This window comes from Cuculus canorus, chromosome 39 (genome assembly GCF_017976375.1).
Source record: "Cuculus canorus isolate bCucCan1 chromosome 39, bCucCan1.pri, whole genome shotgun sequence".
NCBI lineage: Eukaryota > Metazoa > Chordata > Aves > Cuculiformes > Cuculidae > Cuculus > Cuculus canorus.
In genome coordinates, this window is record NC_071439.1 from 43,580 (window position 1) to 67,622 (window position 24,043).

General features: G+C 51.4%; 1 protein-coding gene across 1 annotated transcript; it reads left to right on the top strand.

Annotated features, from left to right (window-relative positions):
* The first annotated feature begins 135 nt into the window (after window positions 1-135).
* Window positions 136-16,048, top strand: PNP (purine nucleoside phosphorylase). The gene is made up of 6 exons (XM_054053094.1): window positions 136-188; window positions 1,822-1,985; window positions 6,962-7,065; window positions 9,102-9,277; window positions 11,662-11,843; window positions 15,341-16,048. The coding sequence occupies exons 1-6, from the start codon at window positions 178-180 to the stop codon at window positions 15,613-15,615; spliced, it is 912 nt and encodes a 303-aa protein (XP_053909069.1). The 5' UTR covers window positions 136-177; the 3' UTR covers window positions 15,616-16,048.
* Window positions 16,049-24,043: the final 7,995 nt, after the last annotated feature.

Consider the following 24,043-nt stretch of genomic DNA (forward strand, 5'->3'; position numbering starts at 1 on the left):
ATTGGCGCGCGCCCGCCTATCACGTGACCCGCCGCGCGCCTCCTCCTCCTCCCCCCCCGCGCCGTCGCCATGGAGACGGAGCGCGTGAGGGGGCGTGGCCCGAGTGACGTCACGGCAGGTACATATAAAGAGGCGGCGCAGAGGGGGCGCGGGCGCAGTTCGGGTCGCGGAGGCGCCATGGAAGGAAGGTGGGAGGGGGGGAAAGAGAGGAGGAGCGGCGCCATTGGGGACAATGGGGAGGGGGCGGGGTTTCCCCGGCAGCCAATCAGGGGCGAGGGGGCGTGGCCAAAGGGGAGTGGTGGGGGGGGAAGCGCGCGCCTGGGACCCCAATGGGGACCCATAGATGGGGGGCAGAGACCCCGTATATAGGGGTCAGGACCCATAGATGGGGGGCTGGGACTCATATATGGGGCTCAGGACCCATAGATGTGGGGCAGGGACCCATAGATGGGGGGACAGAGACCCATATATAGGGGTCAGGACCCATAGATGTGGGGCAGAGACCCGTATATAGGGATCAGGACCCATAGATGTGGGGCAGAGACCCATAGATGGGGGGCAGAGACGCATATATAGGGATCAGGGCCCATAGATGGGGGGCTGGGACCCATATATAGGGGTCAGGACCCATAGATGTGGGGCAGGGACCCATATATAGGGCTCAGGACCCATAGATGGGGGGCAGAGACCCATATATAGGGCTCAGGGCCCATAGATGGGGGGCAGGGACTCGTATATAGGGGTCAGGACCCATAGATGGGGGGCAGAGACCCATATATAGGGGTCAGGACCCATAGATGTGGGGCAGAGACCCACTTATAGGGGGCAGAGGGTCCCTTATAGGGGTCAGTCTCCCCACTTATGGGGCAGGACCCCCTCTATGTGAGTTCCAGCCCCCCATCTATGGGTCAGGACCCCTATCTATGGGTCTCTGCCCCACATCTATGGGTCCCCTCCCCCCCTCTGCCCCCCATGTGGGGGGTGGGGCCCTCCCTCCCCCGTCCCAAGTCCGTTTGGCCCTGTGCCCCACGGCAAAGGGGGGGGACGACCCACGGCACTTGGGGGTCAAGGTCTCGCCGTGGGGCAGAGGGCGGTGCTGTGGCTCAATCTATGGGGCCGGGGGGGGGGGCCCGTTAGGGGTCAATCTATGGGGCTGGGGGCCCCGCTAGGGGTCCCTATGGGGCTCTATGGGGCTCCATGGGTCAATCTGTGGGGTCTCTATGGGGTCTCTATGGGGTCTCTGTGGGTCTCTATGGGTCTCTATGGGTCTTTATGGGGTCTCTATGGGTCTCTTTATGGGGTCTCTATGGGTCTCTTTATGGGGTCTCTATGGGGGTCTCTCTATGGGGGTCTCTCTATGATCTCTCTATGGTTCCTATGGGCCTTTATGGTCTCTCTATCCTTTCTATGGGTCCCTATGGGTTTCTCTATGGGTCCCTATGGGTTTCTCTATGGGTCCCTATGGGTTTCTCTATGGGTCCCTATGGGTCTCTCTATGGGTCCCTATGGGTCTCTCTATGGGTCCCTATGGGTCTCTCTATGGGTCCCTATGGGTCTCTCTATGGGTCCCTATGGGTCTCTCTATGGTCCTTATGGGTCTCTCTATGGTCCTTATGGGTCTCTCTATGGTCCCTATGGGCCTCTATGGTTCCTATGGGCCTCTATGGCCTCTCTATTCTTTCTATGGGTCTCTATGGTCTCTCTATGGTCCCTATGGGCCTCTATGGTTCCTATGGGCCTCTATGGCCTCTCTATCCTCTCTATGGGTCTCTATGGTCTCTCTATGGTCCCTATGGGTCCGCCTATGGGTCTGCCCCCCAGCTACGAGGCGTGTGCCGAGGCCGCGGCCTGGCTGCGTGCCCGCATCGGGGCTGCCCCCCAAGTGGGGTTGGTCTGTGGGTCGGGACTGGGGGCGCTCGCTCAGGACCTCGAAGAGCCCCGAACCTTCGCCTACGCCGACATCCCCGGATTCCCCCGCAGCACCGGTCAGACCCACGGCGGCGCTTGGGGGGCACTTGGGGGGCTCAGAGGGGGTTTGGGGGCTGAGAGGGGGTTTGGAGGGCGTTTGGGGGGCACTTGGGGGGCTGAAAGGGCGTTTGGAGGGCACTTGGGGGGCTGAGAGGGGGTTTGGGGGGCACTTGGGGGGCAGAGAGGGCATTTAGAGGGGGTTTGGGGGCACTTGGGGGGCTGAGAGGGCACTTGGGGGGCTCAGAGGGTGTTTGGGGGGCACTTGTGGGGCAGAGAGGGGGTTTGGAGGGCACTTGGGGGGCTGAGAGGGCACTTAGGGGTTACTTGGGGGGCTGAGAGGGGGTTTAGAGGGGGTTTGTGGGCACTTGGGGGGCACTTGGGGGGCTGAGAGGGCACTTGTGGGGCTGAGAGGGCGTTTAGAGGGGGTTTGGGGGGCACTTGGGGGGCAGAGAGGGCGTTTAGAGGGGGTTTGGGGGCATTTGGGGGGCACTTGTGGGGCTGAGAGGGCACTTGGGGGGCTGAGAGGGGGTTTAGAGGGGGTTTGAGGGCACTTGGGGGGCACTTGGGAGGCAAAGAGGGCACTTAGGGGGTACTTGGGGGGCTGAGAGGGCATTTGGGGGGCACTTGTGGGGCTGAGAGGGCACTTGGGGGGCTCAGAGGGCATTTGGAGGGCACTTGGGGGGCACTTGGGGGGCTGAGAGAGCACTTAGGGGGTACTTGGGGGGCTGAGAGGGCACTTGCGGGGCTGAGAGGAGGTTTGGGGGGCACTTGGGGGGCTGAGAGGGGGTTTGGGGGCACTTGGGGGGCTGAGAGGGCTTTTAGAGGGGGTTTGGGGGGTACTTGTGGGGCTGAGAGGGGGTTTGGGGGGTACTTGGGGGGCTGAGAGGGCACTTAGGGGTCACTTATGGGTCACTTAGGGGGCAGAGAGAGCGCTTATGGGTCACTTATGGGGCTGGGAGGGCACTTGGGGGTCACTTATGGGTCAGAGAGAGCATTTATGGGTCACTTGTGGGGCAGAGAGGGTGCTTGTGGGTCACTTGTGGGGCAGAGGGGTTACTTATGGGGCTGGGAGGGCACTTGTGGGTCACTTGTGGGGCAGAGGGGTTACTTATGGGGCTGGGAGGGCACTTGTGGGTCACTTGTGGGGCAGAGGGCTCACTTGTGGGGCTGGGAGGGCCCTTGGGGGTCACTTGTGGGGCGGAGGGCTCACTTGTGGGGCTGGGAGGGCCCTTGGGGCTCACTTGTGGGGCAGAGGGCTCACTTGTGGGGCTGGGAGGGCACTTGGGGGTCACTTGTGGGGCAGAGGGCTCACTTGTGGGGCTGGGAGGGCCCTTGGGGGTCACTTGTGGGGCAGAGGGGTCACTTGTGGGGCTGGGAGGGCACTTGGGGGTCACTTGTGGGGCAGAGGGCTCACTTGTGGGGCTGGGAGGGCCCTTGGGGGTCACTTGTGGGGCAGAGGGGTCACTTGTGGGGCTGGGAGGGCCCTTGGGGGTCACTTATGGGGCAGAGGGGTCACTTGTGGGGCTGGGAGGGCACTTGGGGCTCACTTGTGGGGCAGAAGGGTCACTTGTGGGTCACTTGTGGGGCTGGGAGGGCACTTGGGGCTCACTTGTGGGGCAGAAGGGTCACTTGTGGGTCACTTGTGGGGCTGGGAGGGCACTTGGGGGTCACTTGTGGGGCAGAGAGAGCACTTATGGGGCACTTATGGGGCTGAAAAGGGTGAAAGAAGGCACTTATGGGGCTGGGAGGGCACTTGGGGGTCACTTGTGGGGCAGAGGGCTCACTTGTGGGGCTGGGAGGGCACTTGGGGGTCACTTGTGGGGCAGAGGGCTCACTTGTGGGGCTGGGAGGGCACTTATGGGTCACTTATGGGGCAGAGGGGTCACTTGTGGGGCTGGGAGGGCACTTGGGGGTCACTTGTGGGGCAGAGGGATCCCTTGTGGGGCTGGGAGGGCACTTGGGGGTCACTTGTGGGGCAGAGGGCTCACTTATGGGGCTGGGGGGGCACTTGTGGGTCACTTGTGGGGCAGAGGGGTCACTTATGGGGCTGGGAGGGCACTTGGGGGTCACTTATGGGGCAGAGAGAGCATTTAGGGGTCACTTATGGCGCACTTGTGGGGCAGAGAGGGCACTTGTGGGTCACTTGTGGGGCAGAGGGGTCACTTATGGGGCTGGGAGGGCACTTGGGGGTCACTTATGGGTCACTTGTGGGGCTGAAAAGGGTGAAAGAAGGCACTTGTGGGGCTGGGAGGGCACTTGGGGGTCACTTGTGGGGCAGAGAGGGCACTTGTGGGTCACTTATGGGGCAGAGAGAGCGCTTAGGGGTCACTTGTGGGGCAGAGGGGTCACTTGTGGGGCTGGGAGGGCACTTGAGGGTCACTTATGGGGCTGGGAGGGCACTTGGGGCTCACTTGTGGGGCAGAGGGGTCACTTGTGGGGCTGGGAGGGCACTTAGGGGTCACTTGTGGGGCAGAGAGAGCGCTTATGGGGCACTTATGGGGCTGAAAAGGGTGAAAGAAGGCACTTATGGGGCTGGGAGGGCACTTGGGGGTCACTTGTGGGGCTGGGAGGGCACTTATGGGTCACTTGTGGGGCAGAGGGGTCACTTATGGGGCTGGGGGGGCACTTGTGGGTCACTTGTGGGGCAGAGGGGTCACTTATGGGGCTGGGAGGGCACTTGGGGGTCACTTATGGGGCAGAGAGAGCATTTAGGGGTCACTTGTGGGGCAGAGAGGGTGCTTGTGGGTCACTTGTGGGGCAGAGGGGTCACTTATGGGGCTGGGAGGGCACTTGGGGGTCACTTATGGGGCAGAGGGGTCACTTGTGGGGCTGGGAGGGCACTTGGGGGTCACTTATGGGGCAGAGGGGTCACTTGTGGGGCTGGGAGGGCACTTGGGGGTCACTTGTGGGGCAGAGGGCTCACTTATGGGGCTGGGGGGCACTTGTGGGTCACTTGTGGGGCTGGGGGGGCACTTGTGGGTCACTTGTGGGGCAGAGGGGTCACTTATGGGGCTGGGAGGGCACTTGGGGGTCACTTATGGGGCAGAGAGAGCATTTATGGGTCACTTGTGGGGCAGAGAGGGCACTTGTGGGGCTGGGAGAGCCCTTGGGGGTCACTTGTGGGGTGGAGGGCTCACTTGTGGGGCTGGGAGGGCCCTTGGGGCTCACTTGTGGGGCAGAGGGCTCACTTGTGGGGCTGGGAGGGCCCTTGGGGGTCACTTGTGGGGCGGAGGGCTCACTTGTGGGGCTGGGAGGGCCCTTGGGGGTCACTTGTGGGGCAGAGGGCTCACTTGTGGGGCTGGGAGGGCACTTGGGGGTCACTTGTGGGGCAGAGGGCTCACTTGTGGGGCTGGGAGGGCACTTATGGGTCACTTATGGGGCAGAGGGGTCACTTGTGGGGCTGGGAGGGCACTTGTGGGTCACTTGTGGGGCAGAGGGCTCACTTGTGGGGCTGGGAGGGCACTTGTGGGTCACTTGTGGGGCAGAGGGCTCACTTGTGGGGCGGGGACGGCACTTGGGGGTCACTTGTGGGGCTGGGAGGGCACTTGGGGGTCACTTGTGGGGCAGAGGGCTCACTTGTGGGGCTGGGAGGGCACTTGGGGGTCACTTGTGGGGCAGAGGGCTCACGTGTGGGGCTGGGAGGGCACTTGGGGGTCACTTGTGGGGCAGAGGGGTCACTTATGGGGCAGAGGGGTCACTTGTGGGTCACTTGTGGGGCTGGGAGGGCACTTATGGGTCACTTGTGGGGCAGAGGGGTCACTTATGGGGCTGGAAGGGCACTTGGGGGTCACTTATGGGGCAGAGAGAGCATTTATGGGTCACTTGTGGGGCAGAGAGGGCACTTAGGGGTCACTTATGGGGCAGAAGGGTCACTTGTGGGGCTGGGAGGGCACTTGGGGGTCACTTGTGGGGCTGGGAGGGCACTTGGGGGTCACTTATGGGGCAGAGAGAGCATTTAGGGGTCACTTATGGGGCACTTGTGGGGCAGAGAGGGCACTTGTGGGTCACTTGTGGGGCAGAGGGGTCACTGATGGGGCTGGGAGGGCACTTGGGGGTCACTTGTGGGGCTGAGAGGGCACTTAGGGGTCACTTATGGGTCACTTGTGGGGCTGAAAAGGGTGAAAGAAGGCACTTGTGGGGCTGGGAGGGCCCTTGGGGGTCACTTGTGGGGCAGAGGGCTCACTTGTGGGGCTGGGAGGGCACTTATGGGTCACTTGTGGGGCAGAGAGAGCACTTAGGGGTCACTTGTGGGGCTGAGAAGAGTGAAAGAAGGCACTTATGGGCTGGGAGGGCACTTGGGGGTCACTTATGGGGCAGAGAGAGCGCTTATGGGGCACTTGTGGGGCTGAAAAGGGTGAAAGAAGGCACTTATGGGGCTGGGAGGGCACTTGGGGGTCACTTGTGGGGCAGAGGGATCACTTGTGGGGCTGGGAGGGCACTTAGGGGGTCACTTGTGGGGCAGAGAGGGCACTTAGGGGTCACTTATGGGGCAGAGGGGTCACTTGTGGGGCTGGGAGGGCACTTGGGGGTCACTTATGGGGCAGAGAGAGCATTTAGGGGTCACTTGTGGGTCACTTGTGGGGCAGAGAGGGCACTTGGGGGTCACTTGTGGGGCTGGGAGGGCCCTTGGGGCTCACTTGTGGGGCTGGGAGGGCACTTATGGGTCACTTGTGGGGCTGGGAGGGCCCTTGGGGCTCACTTGTGGGGCTGGGAGGGCACTTATGGGTCACTTGTGGGGCTGGGAGGGCACTTATGGGTCACTTGTGGGGCTGGGAGGGCCCTTGGGGCTCACTTGTGGGGCGGAGGGCTCACTTGTGGGGCGGAGGGCTCACTTGTGGGGCTGGGAGGGCCCTTGTGGGTCACTTGTGGGGCGGAGGGCTCACTTGTGGGGCTGGGAGGGCCCTTGTGGGTCACTTGTGGGGCGGAGGGCTCACTTGTGGGGCGGAGGGCTCACTTGTGGGGCAGAGGGCTCACTTGTGGGGCTGCCCCACAGTCGCGGGCCACGCGGGGCTCCTCCTGGTGGGGCGCTTGGGGGGCGCCGTCGTCGCTGTCCTTCAGGGCCGTTTCCACCTCTATGAGGGCTACAGCCCCGCCCAGGTACCGCCCCACACTTGGGGGGCAGCCCCACACGTGGCACCCCCCAGCCCTACGTGTGGGTCTCTGCCCCATAAGTGGGGGTCCTGCCCCATAGATTTGGCTCCTGAGCCCTAGATGTGGGTCCCTGCCCCATAGATGTGGGTCCCTGCCCCATAGATTTGGCTCCTGCGCCTTAGATGTGGGTCCCTGCCCCATAGATGTGGGTCCCTGCCCCATAGATTTGGGTCCCTGCCCCATAGATTTGGCTCCTGCGCCTTAGATGTGGGTCCCTGCCCCATAGATGTGGGTCCCTGCCCCATAAGTGTGGGTCCCTGCCCCATAGATTTGGCTCCTGAGCCCTATATGTGGGTCCCTGCCCCATAAGTGTGGGTCCCTGCCCCATAGATTTGACTCCTGAGCCCTAGATATGGGTCTCTGCCCCATAAGTGTGGGTCCTGCCCCATAGATATGACCTCTTGATCCTTATATGTGGGTCCCTGCCCCATAGATTTGGGTCTCTGCCCCATAAGTGTGGGTCCAGCCCCATAGATATGACCTTTTGATCCCTGTATGTGGGTCCCTGCCCCATAGATTTGGGTCCCTGCCCCATAGATGTGACCCCCAATCCCTATATGTGGGTCCCTGCCCCATAGGTGTGGGTCCCTGCCCCATAGATTTGGCTCCTGAGCCCCAGATGTGGGTCCCTGCCCCATAGATTTGGCTCCTGAGCCCTATATGTGGGTCCCTGCCCCATAGATTTGAGTCCTGCCCCATAGATGTGGGTCTCAGCCCCATAAGTGGGGTCCCCCCAAACCTCCTTTCCCTTTGCTTTTACCTCCATTTCCCTTTACTTTTCCCCCTCTTTCTGCCCCATAACCCCTCTCTGCCCCACATCTATGGGTCCCGCTGCCCCCCAACCGCTCTGCCCCCCAACTTCTACCCCTCTTCTGCCCCACAACCCCCCTGTACCCCAACCTTTGTCCCCCCCAAACCCCCCTTTGTCCCCCCCAAACCCTTTTTGTCCCCCCCAAACCCCCTTTCCCTTTACTTTTCCCCCTCTTTCTGCCCCATAACCCCTCTCTGCCCCACATCTATGGGTCCCACTGCCCCCCAACCGCTCTGCCCCACAACTTCTACTCCTCTTCTGCCCCACAACCCCCCTGTACCCCAACCTTTGTCCCCCCCCAAACCCCCCTTTGTCCCCCCAAACTCCCCCCAAACCCCCTTTCCCTTTACTTTTCCCCCCCTTTCTGCCCCATAACCCCCTTCTGCCCCACATCTATGGGTCCCGCTGCCCCCCAACCGCTCTGCCCCCCAACTTCTACCCCTCTTCTGCCCCACAACCCCCCTGTACCCCAACCTTTAACCCCCCAACACCCCCTTTGTCCCCCCCAAACTCCCCCTTTGTCCCCCCCAAACTCCCTTTCCCTTTGCTTTTCCCCTCCTTTCTGCCCCATAATCCCTCTCTGCCCCACATCTATGGGTCCCGTTGCCCCCCAACTGCTCTGCCCCCCAACTTCTGCCCTTCTTCTGCCCCACAACCCCCCTGTACCCCAACCTTTGTCCCCCCAAACTCCCCTTTGTCCCCACAAACTCCCCCCAAACCCCCTTACCCTTTACTTTTCCCCCTCTTTCTGCCCCATAACCCCTCTCTGCCCCACATCTATGGGTCCCGCTGCCCCCCAGCTGCTCTGCCCCACATCTTCTACTCCTCTTCTGCCCCACAACCCCCCTGTACCCCAACCTTTAACCCCCCAAACCCCACTTTTTTTCCCCCCCAAACCCCCTTTCCCATTGCTTTTCCCCCCCTTTCTGCCCCATAACCCCCTTCTGCCCCACATCTATGGGTCCCACTGCCCCCCAACTGCTCTGCCCCACAACTTCTGCCCCTCTTCTGCCCCACAACCCCCCTGTACCCCAACCTTTAACCCCCCAAACCCCCCCTTTTCCCTCCCCAAACCCCCTTTCCCATTGCTTTTCCCCCCCTTTCTGCCCCATAACCCCTCTCTGCCCCACATCTATGGGTCCCGCTGCCCCCCAACTGCTCTGCCCCACAGGTGGTGATGCCGGTGCGGACGTTGGCCTTACTCGGGGTTCACACTTTGGTTCTCACCAACGCCGCCGGAAGCCTCAGTCCCGATCTTTTACCCGGAGATCTTCTCGTGATCCGGGATCACATCGATCTGCCCGGACTGGGGGGGCGGAACGCCCTCGTGGGGCCCAACGACGAGAGGTGGGGCCCATAGCGACCCATAGAGACCCATAGGAACCAATAGAGCCCATAGAGCAAATATGGACCCATAGAGACCAATAGAGACCCATAGAGACCAATGGGAATCAATGGAACCAATAGGGATCAATGGGGCAAAGAGTGCCCCATAGGGACCCATAGAGACCCATAGAGCCCATAGGGACCCATAGAGCCCATAGGGACCCATAGAGACCCATAGGAACCAATAGAGCCCATAGAGCCAATATGGACCCATAGAGACCCATAGAGACCAATGGGAATGAATGGAACCAATAGGGATCAATGGGGCAAAGAGTGCCCCATAGGGACCCATAGAGACCCATAGGAACCTATAGAGACCCATAGGAACCAATAGAGCCCATAGAGCAAATATGGACCCATAGAGACCCATAGAGACCAATGGGAATGAATGGAACCAATAGGGATCAATGGGGCAAAGAGTGCCCCATAGGGACCTATAGAGACCCATAGGGACCTATAGAGCCCATAGAGCAAATATGGACCCATAGAGACCCATAGAGACCAATGGGAATGAATAGAACCAATAGAGATCAATGGGGCAAAGAGTGCCCCATAGGGACCCATAGAGCCCATGGGGACCCATAGAGCCCCATAGGAACCAATAGAGACCCATAGAGACCAATGGGAACCAATGGAACCAATAGGGATCAATGGGGCAAAGAGTGCCCCATAGAGACCCATAGGGACCTATAGAGACCCATAGGGACCTATAGAGCCCATAGAGCAAATATGGACCCATAGAGACCCATAGAGACCCATAGAGACCAATAGAGACCCATAGAGACCCATAGAGACCAATGGGAATGAATAGAACCAATAGGGATCAATGGGGCAAAGAGTGCCCCATAGGGACCCATAGAGCCCATGGGGACCCATAGAGACCCATAGGAACCAATAGAGCCCATAGAGACCAATGGGAATCAATGGAACCAATAGGGATCAATGGGAGCCAATGGAATCAATAGGGATCAATGGGGCAAAGAGTGCCCCATAGAGACCCATAGAGACCTATAGAGCAAATATAGACCCATAGAGCCCAATAGAATGCATAGAGACCAGAAAGACCCATAGAGACTCATAGGGACCCATCGAGCCCCATAGGAACCAACAGAGCCCATAGGGACCCATAGAGTTAATATGGACTCACAGGGACCCATAGGAACCAATAGAGCTCATAGAGCCCCATAGGAACCAACAGAGCCCATAGGGACCCATAGAGGCCCATAGAGTCAATATAAGACCCATAGAAACCCATTGGGAACCATAGGAACCAATAGAGCCCCATAGAGTGTCATAGAACCCTACAGAGCCAATAGAAACCAATAGGGATCAATGGGGCCAAGAGTGACCCACAGCCGCCCCATAGAGCCCCATAGAGACAATAGAAACCAATGGGAACCAATAGGGATCAATGGAGCCAACAGTGACCCATAGGGACCCCATAGAGCCCCATAGAGACCAATAGGAACCAATAGAACCAATAGGAATCAATGGGAACCAATGGAACCAATAGAGATCAATGGGGCCAAGAGACCCCATAGAGCCCCATAGAGACCCCATAGAGACCCATAGAGCCCATAGAAACCTCCAATAGGGCCTGAAGCCCCGCCCCCTCAAGCCCCGCCCCTCTCCTCTAACAGGGTCCTAAAGCCCCACCTCTCCCCCTCTATGGGTTTCTCCATAGAGCCCCCATAGAGACCCCATAGAGAGACCCATAGAGCCCATAGAGACCCATTGAGCCCATAGAAACCTCCAATAGGGCCTGAAGCCCCGCCCCGCTCAAGCCCCGCCCCTCTCCTCTAACAGGGTCCTAAAGCCCCACCTCTCCCTTTCTATGGGTCTCTCCATAGAGACCCCATAGAGACCCCATAGAGACCCAAAGACACCCCATAGAGACCCATTGAGCCCATAGAAACCTCCAATAGGGCCTGAAGCCCCGCCCCCCCTCAAGCCCCGCCCCTCTCCTCTAACAGGGTCCTAAAGCCCCACCTCTCCCTTTCTATGGACCTCCCCATAGAGCCCCCATAGAGACCCCATAGAGAGACCCATAGAGAGACCCATAGAGACCCATTGAGCCCATAGAAACCTCCAATAGGGCCTGAAGCCCCGCCCCCCTCAAGCCCCGCCCCTCTCCTCTAACAGGGTCCTAAAGCCCCACCTCTCCCTTTCTAGGGGCCTCCCCATAGAGCCCCATAGAGCCCCCATAGAGCCCCATAGAGCCCCCACAGAGACCCCCACAGAGGCCCCATAGAGACCCATAGAGCCCCCATAGAGCCCCATAGAGACCCCATAGAGCCCCCCAGCGCCCCATAGAGCCCCCATAGCGCCCCTCCGCCCCACTGCAGGTTCGGTCCGCGCTTTCCCGCCATGGCGGCCGCCTACGACCGCTCTCTGCGGCGGTTGGCGTTGCGTTGCGCTCCCGCCGCCCTCCGGCCCCGTCCCGGCGTTTACTGCGGCGTCGGCGGTCCCAGTTACGAAACCCCCGCCGAGTGTCGGCTCCTGCGGCGCCTCGGGGCCCACGCCGTCGGTGAGTCCCCACACGCTAACGACACGCTAACCACACGCTAACCACACGGGGAGAGCGGTATGGTGGCCGGAAGGGGCCATTAGGGGGTAATTAGGGGGTATTTAGGGGCAATTAGGGGGTATTTAGGGGGTGAACATGCTAAGAACACGCTAAGGACACACTAAGGTCATAGGAAGAGCAATATGGCGGCTGAAAGAGGGCATTAGGGGGCAATTAGGAGGCAATTAGAGGGCATTTAGGGGCAATTAGGGAGTAATTAGGGGGTGAACATGCTAAGAACATGCTAAGGACACGCTAAGGTCATGGGCAGAGCAATATGGCGGCTGAAAGAGGGCATTAGGGGGCAATTAGGAGGTAATTAATGGCAATTAGGGAGCATTTAGGGGCAATTAGGGGGTAATTAGGGGGTATTTAGGGGGTGAACATGCTAAGGACATGCTAAGAACATGTTAAGGTCATGGGAAGAGCAATATGGAGGCTGAAAGGGGAGATTAGGGGGGCATTTAGGGGGTAATTAGGGGTAATTAGGAGGTAATTAAGGGCAATTAGGGGGTATTTAGGGGGTGAACATGCTAAGGACACGCTAAGGTCATGCGAAGAGCAATATGGCGGCCGGAAGGGGCAATTAGGGGGTAATTAGGGGCAATTAGGGGTCATTTAGGGGCGATTAGGGTCAATTAGGAGGTAATTAAGGGCAATTAGGGGGTAATTAGGGGGTGAACATGCTAAGGACATGCTTAGAACACGCTAAGGACATGGGAAGAGCAATATGGCGGCTGAAAGGGGCGATTAGGGGGCAATTAGGGGCAATTAGGGGTAATTAGTGGACATTTTGGGGTAATTAGAGGGCATTTAGGGGTAATTAGGGGGTGATTAGGGGGTAATTAGGGGGTGAACATGCTAAGAACATGCTAAGGACACGCTAAGGTCATGGGAAGCGCAATATGGCGGCTGAAAGGGGCGATTAGGGAGCAATTAGGGGCAATTAGGGAGCAATTAAGGGTAATTAGGGAGTATTTAGGGGTAATTAGGAGGTAATTGGGGGTAATTAAGGGGTGAACATGGTAAGAACATGCTAAGGACACACTAAGGTCATGGGAAGAGCAATATGGCGGCTGAAAGAGAGCATTAGGGGGCAATTAGGAGGTAATTAATGGCAATTAGGGAGCATTTAGGGGCAATGAGGAGGTAATTAGGGGGTAATTAGGGGGTGAACATGCTAAGAACATGCTTAGAACATGCTAACGTCATGGGAAGAGCAATATGGCGGCCGGAAGGGGCAATTAGGGGGTAATTAGGGGTAATTAGTGGACATTTTGGGGTAATTAGAGGGCATTTAGGGGTAATTAGGGGGTGATTAGGGGGTAATTAGGGGGTGAACATGCTAAGAACATGCTAAGGACACGCTAAGGTCATGGGCAGAGCAATATGGCGGCTGAAAGGGGCGATTAGGGGGCAATTAGGGATCATTTAGGGGCAATTAGGAGGTAATTAAGAGCAATTAAGGAGTATTTAGGGGGTGAACATGCTAAGATCATGCTAAGGACACGCTAAGGTCATGGGAAGCGCAATATGGCGGCTGAAAGGGGAGATTAGGGGGCATTTAGGGGGTATTTAGGGGCAATTAGGGGGTAATTAGGGGGTATTTAGGGGGTGAACATGCTAAGAACATGCTTAGAACACGTTAAGGTCATGGGAAGAGCAATATGGCGGCCGGAAGGGGCAATTAGGGGGTAATTAGGGGCAATTAGGGGGCATTTAGGGGTAATTAGTGGACATTTTGGAGTAATTAGAGGGCATTTAGGAGTAATTAGGAGGTGATTAGGGGTAATTGGGGTGAACATGCTAAGAACATGCTAAGAACACGTTAAGGTCATGGGAAGCGCAATATGGCGGCTGAAAGGGGCGATTAGGGGGTAATTAGGGGTAATTAGAAGGCAATTAGGGGGTATTTAGGAGCAATTAGGAGGTAATTAGGGGGTATTTAGGGGGTGAACATGCTAAGAACATGCTAAGGACACGCTAAGGTCATGGGAAGCGCAATATGGCGGCTGAAAGGGGGCATTAGGGGGCAATTAGGGGTAATTAGGAGGCAATTAGAGGGCATTTAGGGGTAATTAGGAGGTAATTAGGGGGTATTCAAGAGGTGAACATGCTAAGGACATGCTAAAAACATGCTAAGGACATGGGAAGAGCAATATGGCGGTTGAAAGGGGCGATTAGGGGGTAATTAGGGGCAATTACGGGGCATTTAGGGGTAATTAGTGGACATTTTGGGGTAATTAGAGGGCATTTAGGGTTAATTAGGGGGCGATTAGGGGGTAATTAGGGGGTTAACATGCTAAGAACATGCTAAGGACACGCTAAGAACATGGGAAGAGCAATATGGTGGCTGAAAGAGAGGATTAGGGGTAATTAGGAGGTAATTAGAGGGCAATTAGGGGTATTTAGGGGCAATTAGGAGGTAATTAGGGGGTAATTAAGGGGTGAACATGGTAAGAACATGCTAAGGACACACTAAGGTCATGGGAAGAGCAATATGGCGGCTGAAAGGGGCAATTAGGGGGTGTTTAAGGGTCATTTCGGGCCCCAACACGCTAATTACACGCTAAGGTCCCTCTAAACGGCTCTTTCCGGCACCGGCAGAGGCTCCACGTGCCCTTAGCGTGTTCTTAGCGTGTCTTCTCTCGTGCTCCGGCCTTTCCTCCCCCGCCCTTAGCGTGTCCTTAGCGTGTGACGAATCCGCTCTTCTCCTTCTCCCCCGGGCGACGCCATTAGTGAGTCCTTCGCATGTCCTTAGCGTGTTTTTAGCATGTTTGGATGCCTTTACTGTCCTCTTAGCATGTTTTAGCATGTTTGGCTCTTCATATGATGCTTTTAGTGTGTCCTTAGTGTGTTTTTAGCATGTTTGGATGCCTTTAGCGTCTCCTTAGCATGTTTTTAGCATGTTTAGGTCTTCATATGATGCCTTTAGTGTGTCCTTAGCGTGTTTTTAGCATGTTTGGCTCTTCATTCTATGACTTTAGCGTCTCCTTAGCGTGTTTTTAGCATGTTTTGATGCCTTTAGCACCTCCTTAGCATGTTTTTAGCATGTTTTTCTCTTCATAGAATGCTTTTAGTGTGTCCTTAGTGTGTTCTTAGCATGTTTGGCTCTTCATATGATCCCTTTACTATGTCCTTAGTGTGTTCTTAGCGTGTTTTTAGCATGTTTGGATGCCTTTAGTGTCCTCTTCGCGTGTTTTTACCACGTTTCGCTCTTCATTCTATGTTCTAACGTGTCCTTAGCGTGTCCTTAGCATGTTCTTAGCATGTTCTTAGCATGTCCACCTCATTCTATGACGCTTTTCGCCTCTTTTCCCCCCCTTTCCCCCCTCCTCAGCGCCTTTTCCGCCCATCCCCACGCCTTTATCCCCCTCCTTCGCGTGTTCTTAGCGTGTTTCGCTCTTCCCACGACGCCCTTAGCGTGTTCTTAGCGTGTTTTTGGCGCGGGCGGGCAGGGATGAGCACGGTGGCGGAGGCGGTGGCGGCGCGGCACTGCGGGCTGCGGCTCTTGGGGCTGTCGCTCATCACCAACGCGGCGCCGGGAGACGACGACGACGACGAGGATGACACGCGTGACGCCGCCGAGGACACGCGTGACGCCGCCGAGGACACGGATAACGCCGAGGATTTGGGACACCACGAGGTGTTGGCGGCGGCTCAGGAGGCCGCGCGGCACCTGCGGGCGCTGCTGGTGGCTCTCGCCCCGCGCCTCGCGCAGCGCCGCCAATAAAACATGGCGGCAGCGGCGCCGCAACACCCCCGAAACGGCCCCGTTCCGCCCTAAGGAGTTTGATAGACCCAAAAAAGAAATGCGTTCCTACACACATTCTGGGGTCTCGCCTTCAAATTGCTGAATTTTTTTTGAAATTCTCAAAATTTTTGAAATTTTCAAAATTTTTTGAAATTTTGAAATTTTTTTTGAAATTTTGAAAATTTTTTGAAATTTCAAATTTTTTTTAAAAAGTTTGAAATTTCAAAATTTCAACATTTTCCCTCAAAATTTCCAAATTTCCCTCAAAAAAGTAATTTTCCCTCAAAATTTCCAATTTTTTTACAAAAATTTTAAAATTTTTTGAAATTCTTGAATTTTCAAAATTTTTTGAAATTTTGAAATTTTTTCAAAACTTCAACATTTTTCCTCAAAATTCCCAAATTTCCCTCAAAAAATTAATTTTCCCTCAAAATTTCCAATTTTTTCACAAAATTTTAAATTTTTTTGAAATTTTCAATTTTTAAAATTTCAAAATTGTTTCTTGAAATTTCCTAATTTTCCTCAAAAAATTAATTTTCCCTCAAAATTTCCAATTTTCCACAAAATTTTTAAAATTTTTTTGAGATTTTTGAAATTTCAAAATTTTTCCTCAAAATTTTCAAATTTCCTTCCAAAAAATTAATTTTCCCTCAAAATTTCCTTTTTTTTCACAAAACTTTTAATTTTTTCCTTAAAGTTTCCACTCTTCCTTAAAATCTCCAATTCTTCCTCAAAGAATTTAACTTTTTCTCAAAAGTTCCAATTTTTCCACAAAAAAATATTTTTTCTCAAAATTTCTGATTTTTTTCTCAAAATTTCCAATTTTTTCTCAAAAGTTCAAAATTTTCCTCAAAAAGTGTAATATTTTCCTCAAAAAATCCACTCTTTTCCTCAAAAATACCAATATTTTCTTCACAAGTTCTAATTTTTCCTCAGAAGTTCCCATTTTTCCTCAAAGTTTCCATTTTTGTCTTCAAAATTTCCATTTTCTCCTCAAAATTCCAGTTTTTCCTTCAAGATTTCCAATTTTTTTGTCATCTTTTGTCTCATTTTTCCTCCAAATTTCCAACTTTTTGTCATCAAAATTTCCATTTTTATCTCAAAATTTCTAATTTTTCTCAGAGTTTCCATATTTTTTGCAACATTTCCCGTTTTTATCAACACTGATCATTTTCCCCCCAAATTTCCCATTTAGCGCCCGAAAATTCCTTCGATTCCCACTTGGAATTAACATTTCTCTCCTGAAATTCCACACAAGTTTTTCATTTTCCCTCAAATTTCCCCATTTTTCCACACTAATTTCTCATTTTCCTCTCAAAATTCCCATTTTTCCCCAAAAATTCCCCATTTTCCCCTCATATTTCCCATTTTCCCCCCAAAATTCCCAATTTTCCCCTCAAATTTCCCATTTTTCCCCCAAAATTCCCAATTTTCCCCCCCAAATTCCCAATTTTTCCCCCAAATTTCCCATTTTTCCCCCAAAATTCCCATTTTTCCCCTCAAATTTCCCATTTTTCCCCCAAAATTCCCATTTTTCCCCCCAAATTCCCGATTTTCTCCCTCCCACTCCCCCAAAGGGCATTAATTACCCCCAATTACCCCTCATTAAGACCACCCTTTAATTAAAGAACCTCTTTCGTTAACGAAGTTCCGCTCTAATTATTGGCGCCGTCCGCGTAATTAATGAGGGAGGGGGTTGGGAGGCGTTAATTGGGTTCGTTAATGAGGGTTAATTGGGTTGAACGCCTCGATCGGATTCGCTAATTAGGATAATTAATTGATTAATGAGGTCCTGGTGGGGTTAATTAGCTAATTAGCCGCGTTAATTAGCTTAATTGGGTTCATTAATTGCTTTGCGGTTGGGTTAATGCCATTAATTAGCTTAATTGGGCGCCCTCCATTAATTAATTAGCTTAAATTAGGCTTAAATACGCTAATTAGAGTCATTAATTGGGTTAATTAATTGCCTTTTGTGAGTTAAATGAGTCATTGATGCCATTAATTAGGTTAATTGCGCCTATTTGCTTAATTAATTAGGGTCTAATAGGGATAAATTGGGTCTAATTGGGTAATTAATGAGGCTAATTACAATAATTAGGTCTATTAATAACGTTAATAGGGTAATTAATGGGCAAAATAGGTTAATTAATGGAGTTAATTAGGGCTAATAATGGGTTATATGCGTAAATCAGGGCTATTAATAACCCTAATAGAATAAAAGAGGTTAATTAAGTGCCTTAATTGGGTAAATAATTGCTCTAATTGCGTTAATTAAGTCTATTAATGACATTAATAGAGCGAAAGACGTTAATTAGTTCATTTATTAGTGGGATAATGGGTTAATTAATGGCTAATTATGCCTCTTAATGAGGCTTAGAGCCCAAAATAGGGTCATTAAGTGGGCGAACGGCGCTAATTAGGTCTATTAATTAAGCTAATAGGGCAAAATGGGTTAATTAATGGAGTTAATTAGGCCTAATAATTAATTATATGTGTAAATAAGGACTATTAATAACTCTAATAGAGTAAAAGAGGTTAATTAAGTGCATTAATTGGGTAAATAATTGCTCTAATTGCATTAATTAAGTCTATTAATGACATTAATAGAGCAAAATAGGTTAATTAGTTCCTTAATATGAGTAATTAGGGGGAAATGGGTTAATTAATGGGGTCAAATATGTTAATTAGGGCAATTAATTGGGTCTATTCAGCCATTAATTGGCTTAAAGGGTCTAATTAGGCCAATTAATGGCTACAAAGGGGTTAATTAGGCCCATTCACCGCCTCATTAGGTTAATTAATCGCCCTAATTAGCTCAGTTCATCACTTCAAGGCGTTAATGAGGTCCATTAATCACCGGCGATGCGTTAATTAGGTTCGGGGGTTCATTAATTAATGACCCGAGGGGGTTAATTAGGACGGGGAGGGTAATTAAGGGGCGTTAATTAGGGGTGAGGGGGTTAATTAAGGGGGTAATTAAGGGTTGGGGGGGTAATTAATGGGGAGTAATTAGGGTTGGGGGTTAATTAGGGGGTAATTAGAGTGGGGGTAATTAAGAGGGGTAATTACTATGGGAGTTAATTAGGGGGTTAATTAGGATGGGGTTAATTAAGAGCAGTAATTAGAGCGGTGGTTAATTAAGGGAGGTAATTAGCGGGGTTAATTAAGAGGGGTAATTAGGTTGGGGGTTAATTAAGGGGCTAATTAGTCTGGGGGCTTAATTAAGAGGGTTAATTAGGGTGGGGGGTTAATTAAGGGGGGTAATTAGTGGGGTTAATTAAGAGGGGAAATCAATTGGGGGTTAATTACGGGGGTAATTAGCATGGGGGGTTAATTAAGGGGCTAATTAGTATGGGGGGGTTAATTAAGGGACAACCGGGGGCTTAATTAGGGGTAGTAATTAGGGTGAGGGGGTTAATTAGGGGCTTAATTAGGGTGGGGGGTTAATTAAGGGGTTAATTGGGGGGGTTAATTAAGGGGTCTTAATTAGGGGGAGGGGGTTAATTAAGGGGTTAATTAGGGGGAGGGGGTTAATTAGGGGGTTAATTAGGGTGGGGGGTTAATTAGGGAGTTAATTAGGGGGAGGGGGTTAATTAGGGAGTTAATTAGGGATTAATTAAGGGGTTAATTAGGGGAGGGGGTTAATTAAGGGGTCGTAATTAGGAGGAGGGGATTAATTAGAGGATTAATTAGGGGTCATAATTAGGGTGAGAGGGTTAATTAAGGGGGTTAATTAGGGTGGGGGGTTAATTAAGGGGTTAATTAGGGTGGGGGTTAATTAGGGGGTTAATTAGGGGGAGGGGGTTAATTAGGGGTCGTAATTAGGGTGAGGGGGTTAATTAGGGGGTTAATTAGGGGGTTAATTAGGGGGTTAATTAGGGTGGGGGGTTAATTAAGGGGTTAATTAGGGGAAGGGGGTTAATTAGGGGGTCGTAATTAGGGGGAGGGGATTAATTAAGGGGTTAATTAGGGTGAGGGAGTTAATTAGGGGGTTAATTAAAGGGTTAATTAGGGTGGGGGGTTAATTAAGGGGGTTAATTAGGGGGAGGGGATTAATTAGAGGGTTAATTAGGGGGTTAATTAGGGTGGGGGGTTAATTACGGGGTTAATTAGGGGGAGGGAGTTAATTAAGGGGTCGTAATTAGGGTGAGGGGATTAATTGGGGGTTAATTAAGGGATTAATTAAGGGGTGGGGGTTAATTAAGGGGTCGTAATTAGGGGGAGGGGGTTAATTAGGGGATTAATTAAGGGGTTAATTAGGGTGGGGGGGTTAATTAAGGGGTCGTAATTAGGGTGGGGGGGTTAATTAAGGGGTTAATTGGGGGAGGGGGTTAATTAAGGGGTCGTAATTAGGGTGGGGGGGTTAATTAATGAGGGCGCGGTTAATGACGAAGGGGGGGGAGGGGCTCATTAAGGTGAGTAATTAAGGCGCGGCGGTTAATTAGGAGCGCTCCGGCGGCCTCCGGGGGTGGGGGAGGGGCCTTAATTACCGCCTCTTCATTAACGTGGAAGGCCCTGATTGGGCCCCTCCCCCCCCCTCCCCCTCCCCCCCCCCCCTTTCCCGGCATCCCCCGCGCGGGGGGGGGGGAGGGGCGACGCAGAGGAGACTCAAAGGTGAGGGACCCCCCCCCCTCCCCCCCCCCCAGAATTCCCGAATTCCCGAATTTCCCTTCGGAATTCCCCCATTTCCCCTCCGAATTCGAAATTTTCCCCCCTCGAAATTCACGATTTTCCCCCTCAAAAATCAAAATTTCGCCTCAAAATTCACCGTTTTCCACCTCCAAATTCCCCTTTTCCACTTCCAAATTCCCCTTTTCCACTTCCAAACCCCTTTTCCCACCTCCAAATCCCCTTTTTTCTCCCCCTATTCCCCGTTCCCCCCCCAAAAATTCCCATTTTCCCCCCAAATTCCCCATTTTTCCTTCAAAATCAACAATTTTCACTCGAAATTCCCCATTTTTCACTCCAAATTCCCCATTTCCCCTCCAAAATTCTGATTTTCCCCTCCGAAATTCCCATTTCCCCTCTGAAATTCCCATTTCCCCTCTGAAATTCCCATTTCCTCCCCAAAATCCCCATTTTTCCTTCAAAATCAACATTTTTTCACTCAAAATTCACGGTTTCCTCCCCAAATTCCCCTTTTCTCTCCCCAAATTCCCCATTTTTCTCCCCAAATTCCCCATTTTCCCTCTAAAATTCCCATTTTCCCCTCCAAAATTCCCATTTCCTCCCCAAAATCCCCATTTTCCTTCAAAATCAACATTTTTTCACTCCAAATTCCCCATTTTTCTCCCCAAAATCCCCATTTTCCCCTCTAAAATTCCCATTTTTCCCTCCTAAATTCCCATATCCCCTCCAAAATTCCCATTTCCTTCCCCAAATCCCCATTTTTCCTTCAAAATCAACATTTTTCCACTCGAAATTCACGGTTTTCTCCCCAAATTCCCCATTTTTCCACCAAAATTAAGTTTCCTCCCCAAATTCCCCATTTCTCTCCCCAAATTCCCCGTTTTTCTCCACAAATTCCCCATTTTCCCTCCACAATTCCTATTTTCCCCTCTGAAATTCCCATTTCCCCCCCAAATTCCCCGTTTTTCCTTCAAAATCAACATTTTTTCACTCAAAATTCCCCATTTTTCTCCCCAAATTCCCCATTTTTATCCCCAAATTCCCCATTTTCCCCTCCAAAATTCCGATTTTCCCCTCCTAAATTCCCATTTTCCCCCCGAAATTCCCATTTCCTCCCCAAAATCCCCATTTTTCCTTCAAAATGAACATTTTTCACTCCAAATTCCCCATTTCTCTCTCCAAATTCCCCGTTTTTCTCCCCAAATTCCCCATTTTCCCTCTAAAATTCCCATTTTCCCCTCTGAAATTCCCATTTCCTCCCCAAAATCCCCATTTTTCCTTCAAAATCAACATTTTTCACTCGAAATTCCCCATTTTTCTCCCCAAATTCCCCATTTTCCCTCTAAAATTCCAATTTTCCCCTCCTAAAGTCCTATTTTCCCCTCCAAAATTCCCATTTCCTCCACAAAATCCTCATTTTTCCTTCAAAATCAACATTTTTCCACTCAAAATTCACGGTTTTCTCCCCAAATTCCCCATTTTTCCACCAAAATTAAGTTTCCTCCCCAAATTCCCCTTTTTTCTCCCCAAATTCCTTGTTTTTCTCCCCAAATTCCCCATTTTCCCTCCACAATTCCTATTTTCCCCTCTGAAATTCCCATTTCCCCCCAAATTCCCCATTTTTCCTTCAAAATCAACATTTTTCACTCCAAATTCCCCATTTTTCACTCCAAATTCCCCATTTTTCTCCCCAAATTCCCCATTTCCCCTCCAAAATTCCCATTTTCCCCTCCTAAATTCCCATTTTCCCCCCGAAATTCCCATTTCCTCCCCAAAATCCCCATTTTTCCTTCAAAATCAACATTTTTTCACTCCAAATTCCCCATTTTTCTCCCCAAAATTCCCATTTCCTCCACAAAATCCCCATTTCCTTCCCCAAATCCCCATTTTTCCTTCAAAATCAACATTTTTTCACTCGAAATTCACGGTTTCCTCCCCAAATTCCCCATTTTTCTCCCCAAATTCCGTTTTTCCATCAAAATTAACATTTTTTCACTCAAAATTCCCCATTTCTCTCCCCAAATTCCCCATTTCTCTCCCCAAATTCCCCATTTTCCCTCTAAAATTCCTATTTTCCCCTCCGAAATTCCCATTTCCTCCCCAAAATCCCCATTTTTCCTTCAAAATCAACATTTTTCACTCCAAATTCCCCATTTTTCTCCCCAAATTCCCCATTTCCCCTCCAAAATTCCGATTTTCCCCTCCAAAATTCCCATTTTCCCCTCTAAAATTCCCATTTTCCCCTCCAAAATTCCCATACCCCCCAAAATTCCCATTTCCTCCCCAAATTCCCCATTTTTCCTTCAAAATCAACATTTTTCACTCAAAATTCCCCATTTTTCTCCCCAAATTCCCCATTTCCCCTCCGAAATTCCCATTTCCCCCCCCCCAAAATCCCCATTTTTCCTTCAAAATCAACATTTTTTCACTCCAAATTCCCCATTTTTCTCCCCAAAATTCCCATTTCCTCCACAAAATCCCCATTTCCTTCCCCAAATCCCCATTTTTCCTTCAAAATCAACATTTTTTCACTTGAAATTCACGGTTTCCTCCCCAAATTCCCCATTTTTCTCCCCAAATTCCGTTTTTCCATCAAAATTAACATTTTTCACTCAAAATTCCCCATTTTTCTCCCCAAATTCCCCATTTCCCCTCCAAAATTCCGATTTTCCCCTCCAAAATTCCCATTTCCTCCCCAAAATCCCCCTTTTTCCTCCAAAATCAACATTTTTCACTCTAAAAATCCCATTTTCCCCCCAAATTCCCCATTTTCCCATCAAAATCAACATTTTTCACTCCAAAATCCCCATTTTTCTCCGAAATTCCCCATTTCTCCTCCAAAATTCCCATTTTCCCCTCCAAATTCACCGTTTTCTCCCCAAATTCCCCCTTTCAGCCCCAAATTTCTCCCATTTCCCCTCAAATTTCGCTTTTTTTCTGCCAAATTTCCCGTTTTCCTCCCCAAATTCCCAATTTCTCCCTCAAAATCCACAGATTTTCCCCAAATTTCCCACAACCTTTGGACTTTTCCCCCCCGCCCCTCCCCCACCCGTGGGAAAACCTCCGCCCCTCCCCCACCCGTGGGAAAACCACCCCCAACCTCCAAATTCCCCTTTTCAGCCCCAAATTTCCCATTTTCCCTCAAAATTCACCTTTTTTCCCCGAATTCCCCATTTTCTCCCCAAACGCCCCAATTCTCCCCAAAAATGCACATTTTTCTCCCAAAATTCACCATTTTTCCTCAAAATTCCCCATTTTATCCCTCAAAATTACACTTTTCTCCACAAATTTCCTTTTTTCCCCAAAAAAATGCCATTTTTATCCTCAAAATTCACATTTTTCGATGAAAACTCCCGAAATTCTCTTTTTCTCCCTCAAAATTCACATTTTTGACCCCAAATTTCCCCCTCTGAAATCGGAACTCGCGTTTTTCTCCCCAAATTCCTCATTTTTCCCCTCAGAACTCAAACGTTTTGCCCCAAATTCCCCGTTTTTCTCCCCAAAATTCTCCATTTTCTCCTGAAATTCACTCATTTCTCCTAAAATTCCCCATTTCTCCCAAAATTCCCCATTTCCCCCAAAAAATTCCCTCATTTCCCCCCATATCTCCCTTTTTCCTCCAAAATTCCCTCAGAAATCCCCTTTTTTTCCCCAAAACGACAATTTTTTCCCTCAAATTTCTATTTTCTCCCCAAACTCTGAATTTTTCCTCTCGGAATCGCTTTCCCTACAAAATTCCTCCCAAATTTCCCTTTTCACTCCAAATCACTTTTCTTCC

Bases quoted from the DNA above. Each gene is read 5' to 3' on its own strand.
- PNP (XM_054053094.1), top strand. The intron at 1,986-6,961 runs GTCAGACCCACG...GCTGCCCCACAG, and splicing joins CGGATTCCCCCGCAGCACCG to TCGCGGGCCACGCGGGGCTC. The intron at 9,278-11,661 runs GTGGGGCCCATA...GCCCCACTGCAG, and splicing joins GTGGGGCCCAACGACGAGAG to GTTCGGTCCGCGCTTTCCCG.